General features: G+C 35.0%; 2 protein-coding genes across 12 annotated transcripts in view; one reads left to right on the top strand and one right to left on the bottom strand.

The window, feature by feature from the left end:
- The window catches only part of CCDC66 (coiled-coil domain containing 66), a 44626-nt gene extending 34075 nt beyond the window's left edge, over window positions 1-10551 (top strand). For all 4 annotated transcript variants that reach the window (XM_039858550.1, XM_039858552.1, XM_039858553.1 and 1 more), the window contains 5 exons: window positions 6504-6997; window positions 7621-7661; window positions 8376-8611; window positions 8874-9001; window positions 10283-10551. In XM_039858550.1, coding sequence (XP_039714484.1) covers window positions 6504-6997; window positions 7621-7661; window positions 8376-8611; window positions 8874-9001; window positions 10283-10369 — 986 coding nt within the window. In that variant the 3' untranslated portion in view covers window positions 10370-10551. The remainder of the gene's footprint in view (window positions 1-6503; window positions 6998-7620; window positions 7662-8375; window positions 8612-8873; window positions 9002-10282) is intronic.
- A 927-nt stretch (window positions 10552-11478) lies between these two features.
- TASOR (transcription activation suppressor) overlaps window positions 11479-12986 on the bottom strand; it is a 42383-nt gene continuing 40875 nt past the window's right edge. For 3 of the 8 annotated variants that reach the window (XM_039858546.1, XM_039858548.1, XM_039858547.1), the window contains one exon: window positions 11481-12591. In XM_039858546.1, the coding sequence (XP_039714480.1) occupies window positions 12536-12591 (56 nt within the window). In that variant the 3' untranslated portion in view covers window positions 11481-12535. Of the gene's footprint in view, window positions 12592-12986 lie in introns of all 8 variants that reach the window. The other 5 variants (XM_039858544.1, XM_039858543.1, XM_039858545.1 and 2 more) reach the window with 3 other exon arrangements.

Here is a 12986-nt window from a genome sequence, read left to right as displayed (position 1 = left end):
GCGCACACACACACACACACTTGTTCTTTCTCAAGATTACTTTGGCTATTCAGGGTCTTTGTGGGTTAATACAAATTTTAGGATTGTTTGTTTTATTTCTATGAAAAATGCCACTGGGGTTCGATAGGGATTGTGTTGAATCTGTAGATCATTTTGGGTAGTATGAAAATTTTAACAATATTAATTGTTAAAATTAATACAGAACACAGACTAGTTTTCCATTTATTTGTGTCTTTTTTAATTTCTTTCATTAATGTCTTACAATTTTCAGTGTACAGGTCTTTCACCTCCTTGTTTAAATTTATTCCTAGGTATTTTATTCTTTTTAATGCGATTATAAATGTGATTGTTTTCTTTCTCTCTCTGATTAGTTTGTTATTAGTGTCTAGAACTGCAACAGATTTTTGTATAATTGATTTTGTATGCTGCAACTTTACTGAATTCATTTGTTCTAACATTTTTGTTTTTTGGTGGTGTCTTTAGGATTTTCTATATATAATATGTTATCTGTAAATAGTGACAATTTTACCTATTATTTACCAGTTTGGATGTCCTTTATTTATTTCCCTTGCCTAATTGTCTTGGCTAGGACTTTCATTACTATGTTAAATAAAAGTGGTGCGAGCGGGCATCCTGTGTTGTTCCTGATCTTAAGAAAAAGCTTTCAGTTTTTTACCACTGAGTATGTTAGCTGTGGGCTTGTCACATGTGGCCTTTATTATGTTGAGGTACATTCTCTCTATACTTTCTTTGTTGAATATTGTCAAATACTTTTTCTCCATCTTTTGATGTATGATCTTTATACTTCATTTTGTTAATGTGATGTATCTCGTTGATTGATTTGTGGGTACTAAACCTTGAATCTCTAAAATAAATACCACTTGATCAGAGTGTATAATCCTTTTAATGTATTGTTAAATTCACTTTACTAATATTTTGTTGAGGAGTTTTACATCTATGTTCATCAGAGATATTGCCCTGTAATTTTACTTTTTCATGGTATATTTGTTTGGTTTGGTATCGGGGTAATAATGCTGGTCTCATAAAATTAGTTTGGAAGCATTTCCTCTTCTTCTGTAATAATTGGTAATAATTCTTTGAATGTTTGGTAGAATTCACTAGTGAAGCTGTCTGGTCTTGGGCTTTTGTTCGTTGGGAGGATTTTGATTACTCAGTCTCGTTATGAGTAATAGGTCTGTTCCAAGTTTTTACTTCTTCAAGATTCAGTCTTGGTAGGTTTAATGTCTTTAGGAATTCATCCATTTCTTCTAGGTTGTCAAATTTGTTAGTATATAATTGTTAATAGTAGTCTCTTATGATCCTTTGTATTTCCATGGTTTCAGTTGCACATCTCTTTCATTTTTTATTTTATTTATTTGAGTCCTTTCTTTTTTTTTCTTGGTGAGTCTAACTAAAGGTTTGTCAGTTTTTCTTATCTTTTCAAAGAACCTGCTCTTAGTTTCATTGATCTTTTCTATTGTCTTTTTAGTCTCTATTTTATTTATTTCCATTGTGTTCTTTATTTCCTTACTTCTCCTAACTTTGATTTTCATTTTTTTCTCTCGTTAATGAGGTGTAAAATAAATTTGAGATTTATCTTGTTTTTTGATATAGGCACTTATTGTGATGAACTTCCCTCTTAGAACTGCTTTTACTGCATCCCATAAGTTTTGGTGTGTTGTATTTCCATTTTAATTTGTCTCAGGGTATTTTTTGAAATTCTCTTGGTTTCTTCTTTGACCCATTGGTTGTTCAGTAGTAGTATGTTGTTTAATCTTCTGATATTTGTGAATTTCCCAGTTTTCTTGTAATTCATTTGTAGTCAGAGTGCTTCATAAATTTATTAAAGACTTGTTTTGTGACCTAACATATGATCTATCCTGGATTCAGAATGTTCTATGTGCACTTGAAAAAAATCTGTATTCTGCTGCCTTTGGATGGAATGTTCTGTATATGTCTGTGAAATACATCTGGTCTAACATGTCATGCAAGGTGAATGTTTTCTTACTGTATTTGTTTGGATGATTGTAAGTGGGGTATTAAAGTCTCCTACTATTATTACATTGTTATTTCTCCCTTTATGTCTGTTAATATGTGCTTTATATAGTTATCATTTATATATTTCATCATTATGTAATGCCCTTCTTTGACTCTTATTAGTCTTAGTTTTAAGGTTTATTTTGTCTGACATCAATATAGCTACCCCTGCTTTCTTTTTGTTTTCATTTGCATGGGATATCTTTTTCCATCCCTTCACTTTGATTTTGTGTGTGTCGTTATATCTGAAGTGGGTCTCTTGCAAGTAGCATATTCAGTAGTCTTCCCTTATCCACATATTTTCTTAACGTGGTTTCAGTTAACTGTGGTCAACTGTGGTCCAAAAGTTTTAAATGGAAAATTCCAGAAATAAATAATTTTTAAGTTTTAAATTGCACCATTCTGACTAGCATAATGAAATCTTGTGCCATCCTGCTTAGGACATGAGTCAGATTGTTGTCCAGCATATCCACGCTGTATATGCTACCCACCCATCAGTCACTTGTAGCCATCTTGGTTATCAGATCAGTATTACAGTGCTTGTGTTCAAGTAACCTGTATTTTACTTAATTAATAATGGCCCCAAAGCACAACACAGTGATTCTCACAATTGGGATATGCCAAAGAGAAGCCTTAAAGTGCATGTATGTAGAGGAAAAAACATAGTATACATAGGGTTTAGTGCTATCTGTGGTTTTAGGCTTCCACTGGGGATCTTGGAATACATCCCCTGCAGATAATGGGTCTGCTGTAGGTAGGTCTTAATTTTATATCCATTCTTTGTCTTTGGATTGGAAAATTTAGTCTATTTACAGTTAAAGTAATTATTGAGAGTTATATACTTATTGCCATTTTGTTAATTATTTTCTGGTTGTTTGTAGTTTCACTCTGTGCTTTTTTTTTTATTCTCTTTGTGTTTTGATGATTTCTTTAGTGGTATGCTTAGATTCTTTTCTCTTTATCTGTTGTGTATCTACTATAGGCTTTTGCTGTGTGGTTACCATGAGGATTACATACAACAACTGATATTTATAAGTCTATTTTAAGTAGATAACAGCTTAAGCGTGAACTCATTCTAAAGCTCTACATTTTTACTTTCCCCCTACATTTTCTTTTTGATGTCTTATTTTACATCATATTATCTTGTACATCTCTTAACTATTATAGTCATAGTTATTTTTACTGCTTTTGTCTTTCAATCTTTATACTAGATTTTTGCAAATGACTAACCCACTACCTTTACTATATATATTAATGTTTACTGTTGCAGTTCATACTTTCATACATTTTCTTGTTGCCAATTAGTCCCCTTTCTTTTTATCTTAAAAAATTCCCTTTAACATTCATTGTAAGGCCTGTTTAATGGTGATGAACTCCTTAACTTTTGTTTGTCTGGAAAACTTTCTTTCAGTTCTGAATGATTACTTTGCTGGATAGAGTATTCATGGTTGGAATTTTTTTTTTCTTTCAGCATGTTGAATATATCATGCCAGTACCTTCTAACCTGCAATTTCTGCTGAAAAAAATCTCATAGTCTTATGAGATTTCCCTTGTATGTAACAAGTTGTTTTGCTGCTTTTAAGATTCTCTCTTTGTCTTTAACTTTTGGCATTTTAATTATAATGTGTCTTTGTGGGAGTCTGTCTGGATTCATCTTCTTTGGAGCATTTTGGGCTTCTTGGATCTGGGAGTCAGTTTCCTTCCTCAGGTTAGGGAAGTTTTTAGTCATTGTTTCTTCAAATAAGTTTTCTGCTGTTTTCTCTTTTTCTTCTAGGCCCTTTATAATGCGAATGTTAATCTGCCTGATTTTTTACATAAGTCCCTTAAGCTATCTTAATTTATTTTTGGTCTTTTTTCTTTTTGCTGCTCTGATCAAATGAGTTCCACTGCTCTATCTTCGAGTTCACTTATCTTTTCTTGATTCTTCCAGTCTACCGTTGAACCCCTCTAGTGTATTTTTTTAGATCAGTTATTCTTCAGTTCTGTGACTTCTGTTTGGTACATATATTTTCTCTGTTGAAGTTCTCACTGTGTCTATCCACTCTTCTCTTGAGTTTGGAGCATCTTTATGACCATTACTTTGAACTCTTTATCAGGTAAATTACTTATCTGTTTCATTAAGGTGTTTTTTTTTTCTCTCTGAGGTTTTATCTCATTTTTTAAATTTGGAACAGATTCCTCTATTTCATTTTGCTGGACTCTCTGTGTTGGTTTCTCTGCATTAAATTTACAGCCACTTCTTGAAGGTATGACCTTAGATAAACCTTATCATTCAACCCTATCCTCTTGGTTGTCTCTCAAACCTGTGTGATTGTCCAAGCAGCCTACTTTTTTTTTTTTTACTAGCTCCCAGTAGTTGAGGGTATGCCCAAATCTGTCAGTGTCCCAAATGGGAGCACCTAGATTCAGGCTGATTGGAAACCAGACCCTCAAGCAGCAGTTTTTAAAGTATGCAAATATATACAATCCTGTGGGACTGGAAGCATTATTTCCTGGTTGGCCACCAGAGCCAGGCAATCTGGAGATGTCTCCTGGGTGGTAGTTGCAAATATCAGGGCTCCAGATGAATAATCTCCTTTCTGGAAATATTGGTGAGCGTTAGTGAGGCAGAGGGAGAGCACAGAGGTGGTGTCCACTATCTTGTGTTCCCTGAGAGCACCTCAGTAGGCCTCTAGATGTGTCCCAAACCTGAAGCCTGCCCCTAGGGCAGAGAAGCTGCAGGACAAGCAAATAGGCTTCTTTTACAGGATGGGGTGTGTTTCAGTCTGCTGTCTGTGCAGTTCCTTGGGTGTTAACCTGCCAAGAACTGACTCTCCAATTGTTACAGTCTTGAGGCACCCAGAATGTAAGCCTCCCTGGCCACCATAGTCAGGTGATCAAGGGACATCCCTTGGGCAGTAGCTGCAGAAACCAGGGCATGACATAAAAACTGGGGCATCGAAGGCATGTAAGTGCTCCTGTCCAAAAGATACTGGAGCTCTGGAGCTCAGCAAAAGGAGAGTGTGAAGATGGTACTTGCCTTCTGAGGTCTTGGGAAAGGATTATAGTCAGCCCTTAAATGTGTGTTTAATTTGAAGCCTGCCCATCATGCTGTAGCTATGATGATTAGCTAATAGGCCTCTTTGACAGAAAGATTGAACTCGAGTCTGTGGCCTCTTGCTGTGCTCTGGGAGTGCTAGCTATTTAAAACTTTCTCCATTGGTTACAGTGGGACCTGTGAGACCTGTGAGCATAAGCCTATTGGCCACCAGAGCCAGACAATGCAGAGGAATCTTCTGGTGGAGCTGTAAAATTCAGGGCTCCATACAAAGGTATAAGCTACTTTTGGGGAGATAGCAGCAAGCTGTAGCAAGGCAGAGGAAGAGTGCAAAGGCTGAATCTACTGGCCTCCATTCCCTAAGAGCCCTATGTAGGCTCCAGATGTGTGCCAAACTAGAATCCTGCCCCTCAGGCCAAACCTCCTGGAGAAGCATATAGGCCTCTTTCTCAGAAAGCCTGTGGGTGTTTCAGTCTGCTGAGCTCACAGTGCCCTGGGGCAGTAGTTTGCTAAGAACTGTCTCTTCAATTGTCACAGTCCCATGGGACCCAAGAATGCCTCCAGAGCCAGGCCATCAACGGGTGTCCCTCTAGTAGAAGCTGCAAAAAAATGAGACACCAGACATGTATAAAGTTTCTGCTCCAGGAAATACTGGTTCTCTGCAATGGGGCAGAGTGTGAAGTTGGCATGTGACCGTTGGAATGAGGCAGAGGGGGAGTAAGAAGATGGCACCTGTCGGAGTGGGGAAAATGAGAAGAGATATGTGGAAATGAGTTTCTGCTTAGTAGGGGCTGCAGGGTTTATTTGGGGTGATGAAAGGGTCTAGAATTGTGTGGCATTATAGGTATGCTCGATGCCACTGAATTGAACACTTAAAATGATTTAATGGAGGATTTGGAGGGATTAGGACTGTTGTGCAAAACAATATGGCATTTCTTCATAAAATTAAAAGTGTAATTACCGTATGATCTAGCAGCATTATTCACAATAGCCAAAAAGGTAGAAGCAACCTGTGTCCCTTGACAGATGAATGGATAAACAAAATCTGGTATATACATACAGTGTATATAAAAAGGGAGGCAATTCTGGCCATGCTAACAACATAGACGAATTTTGAGGACATTACGCTAAGTGAAATAAGCCAGTCACAAAAAGACAAACACAGTGCAACTCCACTTATATGAGGTACTTAGAGTAGTCAAAGTCATAGAAATAGAAAGTAGAATGGTGGTTGTTAGGGCCTGGGGAGAGAGAGAAATGGGGAGCTGTTTCATGAGTATAGAATTTGTTTTGAAAATTGAAGAAAAATGTTTTGGAGAGCAGTTAACTAGTAAAATGCTTGCCTTTGAAAAAATGGTTAAAATGGTAAATTTTGTTATGTATATTTTAACCACAACTTGAAAAAATCATCTGAAGCTTTTTCTTTTAGATGATTTAAATACTGCAATAATCAACAATGCAGAATCACACTGTGGATCAGTAATAACGAAAGGAATTATAAATTGTTCATCTCCGGAGATTTCTGCAGATTTTAATGAACAGTTTAACACTAAGAAAAATAAGCAAGTACTAAGTGAGAAAAGAGGAGCCAACTTAGAAAAAGAAAACAGTTGGTATAATGATCAGTATAGTCAATTTACAAGAACAGAGAAACAAACAAAACATATGAAGAAATGTCCTAAAAAGCCTGATTGGAATATAAATAAGCCACTTAAAAGGTATATTCCAGCATCAGAAAAGTACCCTAAACAGCTTCAAAAGCAGAGAGAAGAAAAAAAAGTAAGAAGGCAAATGGAACTGCTTCATTTGGTAGAAAGAAATAATCTTGGACACCTCTCTCAAAATAGAGGCACGTCACCAGAAATTCTTCATTCATCTCATCAAGAAACTGAATCAAAGTTCAGGTGGCATCTAGTCAAAAAGGTATAACTCTTCTGTCTTAAAAAATATATACCTTAAAGCATGTATTGCTGTTTCTTGATGGAAAACAGTTCCCCTCATGCATCTTTTGACAAGGCTGTTCTGTATCTAAATAGGCATTCTAGAAATCTGCTTGAGTTTATACCAGAGTTTGGCAAACTGTGTCCCATGGGCAAATCCATCCTGCTGCCTGCTTTTGTAAATAAAGTTATATAAAAATATAGCCACACTCATTCTTTCATGCATTATCTTTGGCTGGCTTCACACAACAGCTGTTAAATTTAGTTAAGAGTGGTTACAGCAGAGATCACATGACTTACAAAGCCAAGTATTTTAATATCTGGACCTTTATAGAAAAAGTTTACACATAAACCTTGTCTAGATTAATGCTATTCTTTATTCAAATAGCCATTCAAAACTTGTTTATGGTCCATTTAGACAGGATAATTTATAAGATCAGGAATTACCGGATTGGTTCTGACTCTGGAAAAATATGAAGTCTCTCTATCCCATTATCTAGTATCTATTATTCAAATATTCTGATTATTTCAATAAATAACTTACAAAGTGTTTGTGTGGACATGTGGAAATACTGTAACTCCTTTCTGCATTTATCCATCTTTTAGGAGGAAGAACATTTGAAAATTAATTCTTTCAGCAAAGAAAGGTATGTTATGGATAGGATGATTCCATAGCTACTTAATGCTTTCTGTGCAGTACAAGAGAGAAAATATTTGCTCAAAATATAGGTAAGGTCAAGCATATATGCATATGAAGACAGAAACAGGAAAGTGTGTGACTTCCAGGTGAGTAGAGGTTTAAGGAAAGGATGACTGGCATTTTATCTAGATTTTGAAGACCCAAGTGACTGAGCTTAAGCATTCTAGGCAGGAATGTGGGTGATATTTTCTGTTATCTCCAGACTTAGCTACAAAATGTCAATCCAAGACATTCTGCTTGGATTGAGGGGGAAGGGAAGAAATGACTGGTAGGGATGGGAAATTGTTAACCAATGGGAGATTTGAAACTTAGAATTTTTATATCATCTGTGTTCATGAACCAGCTGGTTTAGTTATCTCAGAATGTGGCTCTAACAGCAAGTTTAGGTCAGATAGTAAATACTTTAATTTATGATGAATTATTTAAGGAGAAACATTAGGCTCAAGTTAACATTGAGCCTCAGGATCTAGTAGTTTTCCCCAGTAGAGTGTATGTGTCTTTAGCAAGTACTAGTAAAAACTCAGTCCCATTCTATTTCTAAAGGTATTATAGGTACATTCAGGATAAATCGAAATGTAATTAAAGAGTAGATATGCTTAATCTAAAATAGTTTTGCATTAAACCTTCTTAGTCCCTACTTGTACTTTTTTGAAAAACATAGGTCTCCATCACTTGTGAAAAATAGAACACAACAACTAACTCAGACACTAAAAAAGAGTAATTATGAGAAAGAGAACGTGATCTCAAGAGGCAATCAAACAGAATTATCATCTAGGATTTCTGAACCATCCCACTTTATTCCCTATGTCCGAACCAATGAGATCTATTACCTTGATCCAGATGCACCACTGTCTAGGCCTTTAACCCAGGAAGATCCTCAGTACCAAACTCTACATGGTAAGTAAATCTTAAGTATTCTCCCCTCATAACTGTAAATTCAAAATCCAAAGTGGTATTCCTGTTCTTAGTTCTAGAAAGTGTCATAATAAGGTTTGCCCCAGGTTTGGGGATCCATTACTAAACTTTTAATTGAATATTTATTAAATTTTGCTCGATGCCTTCCTAGAATATAAATTAATGCATCCTTAGGATTACTTCAGTGTAGGGTTATATCATATTAGGAATGTATTTGACTTTTGTCATTTTTATCTGCCTTTAGACTGTGACCAGGAACGACGACAGCTACTTGACTCTGACTATGTCAGGGACCCACTTCTTAATCCTAACTTGGTGAAAAACAGGGATCGACAGCAAGCAATCTTGAAGGGACTATCAGAATTGAGACAGGTATGAGCTTTTTCACCAGATGTGTGACCGTTTTTCTGTATATGGCTGGTGAAGGGCTGTGTGTTGGAATGGCTGTAAAGTCCCATAACATAAATCATATAACCAACTAGGCGTTTTATGGCCTCATGGAAATAAAACGACTTTTTTCCAGTTTGCTTTGCCTTGCCGTCTTTAAGAATTTCAAGTATAAAATCATGAGACAGTTCAACTATTAAGACAATTTTATTGAATGAAAAATGCATACATTTGAACAATAAAATATACTCAAGGCCCTAAAACCAAAAGCAAAAAGTATACAATTATGCTTTAACTCTTAGTAATGCAGTTTACGTTTTTAAATGTGTTGGCAGTGTTTGGAACAGAACATTGATGCAAGTTCCAAAGAATAATATAATTCAGTGTGAAATTACACATATAACCTTACTCACCAGACTACTTTTTATCCCAATCTTTGTGACTTCTTATCTTGGTCAGGTAAAAATGAAATCAGGTAACACATCCAATATTTAAGGCTATAATTTTTCTCCATCAGCAGGCTTTACAAAAACCTACCCCTAGGCTTAAAAAATATAGTGGTTTGCAAAATTGGTTCTGCAGTTTTGATTCCCAGTGTACTTTTTGTATTTGGGGAAAATACACTTGCCATTTTAGGAGTGTTTTTGTCCACATTCAGTCATTTACCAGTGCCTCTTGGCATTTCAAATTGTTGATTCGGGTGTTGCTTTACCAATTCTTTCTAGAAAATAACTCTAACCCAGGATTATGATGAAAAGTAGTTTTTTAAAGGCTAGCTTTGGTTGCATAGAGTTATGTAACTCAAGTTTGATAAATCACTAAAAGTTTTACTTAAAACTTCTAGTTTAGTGGAGACAAAAATCAAGGAATGCAAAGTATACCTTCACCCACTTGTTATTTTGGCAGGGCCTTGTATTAGCCACTACTGTTAGTGCAGGCAAGATAAATAGTAGAGCATTTGGGAAACAGGAAGAAGAGAATTTTAGCCCCATAGTTAGTTGTGGAGACTTGGTTTTAGGAAAAGTCACCTCTATTGGTTATCCTAAAAATAGAATCTTGCAAAATATGTCATAGCTATACAATATCCAAGTGAAGAAGTCTAGTGTGAGAATTACTAAAGTTTTGAGTGATTAAAATTTAAGATGACAAAGCTTAAACCGTAGCCATGTATCTAAATAGAACTCCAAATTAACAGGATAAAAATATAAAAAAGGAATAATCTGCAAATCTGCTGCACACCTTACTAACATATCAATGTGATTTCAGGGCCTTCTCCAGAAGCAAAGGGAGTTGGAAACTAATCTCATGCCTTTAGCTGCCAATCAAGAAGAGAATTTTAGTTCTTCGTTTTAAATGTAGAGAATCAAATCCTTCACATCTGATTTGTCTTCCAATTATAAATGTCCTCGTTGCTTAACTGTATTTTTCAAATAGCCTAGATTTATTTTATACTTATTTAAAACATGTACATTATGTAGTAAAATGCTGTGTATATATATATATTTTACAATAAAAGATACTTTTGTAAAAGTTTAGTAGTAAAAAAACATTTTTCTGCTCTGTCACAATCTGGGTATTTAAGTCCTATAAAAACTTTCTACTTACCTTACTTACACAATCTGGAGTTTCTAACCTGTTAACAATGTTCTTCCACACTTTTTATATGTGTAGCTGATTAATTGAAATACCACTTATATATTTTGTTCTATAAAAAGATTTAAAAGGGTAGAACTCCAAGTTCTTTTGAGGTACCAAAGGAAAATTTGACTTAATACATCCCAACTTTTACTAAAGTAACCCAGATTCAGTTTAGGCTAACATGGTAATTTTTCTTTCCTCCAAATCCAGTTTTTATGACTTTTATTAAAGGAACTGCATTTTCAAAAACATTTACAATTTGCATTAGTAATAGGCAGTTATTGGGTATAAAATTTACCAATTTATCTCCACCAGATAATTTGTGAATTTAAAGTTATTTTTAGTCTAGCAATTAAGTGTTTACCACCTCAAAAATATATGACTACAAATTTGAAAATCTATAGGCAGTGGGTTTGTTCCAAATTGTCCAATGCCTGAACTTATCTTTCACAATATGAAATTAAACTTGGGTAACTCAAGGGCCACACAGGCACCGAAAAATCAATCATCAAGTACTCTCAAATAAAAAGTTGACCAAAATCTTAGCAATAGGGCAATTTTTACATGGTTAAGTCTGAAGATAAAAAATGCTGCCTGGTTTTAAGGCCTAAGTCCTATGTACATAGTTTATTACCTAAATGAAACTGCATTGTTAGATAAATCTTGAGGTATTGAGCCTGTAAATATTATTAACATCACTGGCTTTATACCTGTATAAAAACACTATACAAAAGTTTAAATCAAAATAAATACAAGTCATCTCAGCAAAAGTAGTTGGTGTCATCTGACGGTAGAGGAAGAAAAGTAAAGCCACTGCTGTTTACTATCCTTTTGCAAACATCTAGTTTTATATAAAAAGACTTCAATTTGAAGCCAAAGTACAGGTGACATACAAATGTAAAACTTAAAAGTGCCAACATGAGAATTCAAGTACAATATATGTTAAAAATATATATTTATTTATCAATTTTCATATGCTTCAACTGTTACAGGCCATCATGATTTAAATAAGAGGGGAAAAAACATTTAAGAAAAGATGAGAAACCTTTTGTTTAGAGAATGAAATATAAATTGTTAATTCACTTTTAAGAAACAGAAAAATTCCTAACCTACTTAAAAAAGAAAAGTTACTGTAATTATTTCTCTTTTGAATATGGCCTGGAAGAATCACTTTTCCCCCAACTTAATGGAGATTTATCTCCATCCAAGCTTTGAGTATAAGCAGATAAAAAGTAATTTTCACTTTCTTGAGACTGACTTGATGAAAGGGCATATGGTGTCTCCAAAAATGTCTGATGAGTGAGAACATTAAAATGACTAAACTGATGGGACATATTTAATCGACTGTGGTAAACCTGAAAGTTGCTATATGAATCTTGTTCAGCCGAATTGCTGTTCTGTCCTTCAGAGCATACATCAATAGAAGCTCTCTCTTCAGAATCAATTTGATAAGTCTTATCTTCTAATAAACTTTTTTGCACGTCAAGAGACGAATGCAACTCAATTTGAATATTCTTTTTTTGATCTGTTCCACGTGATCCTTTGGTCTCTTTCGCCAATATTTCTGAATGAAAATTGCTGTATACTTCTATTTGTGAGATTTCATCCCCTGAATCCAGAGACATATCCTCTTCATCCTTTTCATCGTTTTCTAAAAGAGCTACATTTAAAAAACAAAAAGTCCTCCTCTATTGAAATACACAATTTGTTTAAGTTTTAAAATTATACACTACTCACACAATATAATGCGTCAGGGTCTGCAAGTCCACAATCCCTTAAAGCTTGGTCTTCTGCCACAAGTTCACTTAGTCACAACACTCACACTAGGTGTGAATGTCCAGATAATCCGATGCTAAAAGCTTCTGCGAAATGTGTTCACGTTTAATGTTGGGAAATCCCAACTCCCAGCTCCAAAGGGGTTAATGTCAAAACAGCATCTAAAGTTATACGGTAATTCAGTATTTGACAAGACAAATATAAAATAAAAATTCTGACATCTAGCTTCACTGGATTACTACTAGACTGGTTAGCTCTATGGAATGGTCGATCATCTCTGCTTTTCATCAAAAAAAAATACACATTTCATTTTACATAAAACCTGGAACCAAAGCAGAGGCCATCTCACAAAAGACTAAAGCTATGGCTATCCCAACTATCTTTGTACATCTGGGGAGCTTTAATAGCCCAGTTGCTAAATCCCCATATCTGTTGTCCTTTTAAAAAATATAACCCCTTTGCTGATAACAGCAACCAATAAAGCTTACAATACCCTTAAAGAGAAAAATGCCTACTCTACATTAGTAGTCTGCAGAAACTCTTAGCTGCCTTGTAT

Source organism: Pteropus medius, unplaced genomic scaffold, assembly GCF_902729225.1.
Source record: "Pteropus medius unplaced genomic scaffold, Ma_sr-lr_union100, whole genome shotgun sequence".
In the NCBI taxonomy this organism is placed as follows: Eukaryota; Metazoa; Chordata; class Mammalia; order Chiroptera; family Pteropodidae; genus Pteropus; species Pteropus medius.
Note: the sequence above shows the minus strand (reverse complement) of the source record. Positions and strands in the feature narration are given on the sequence as shown.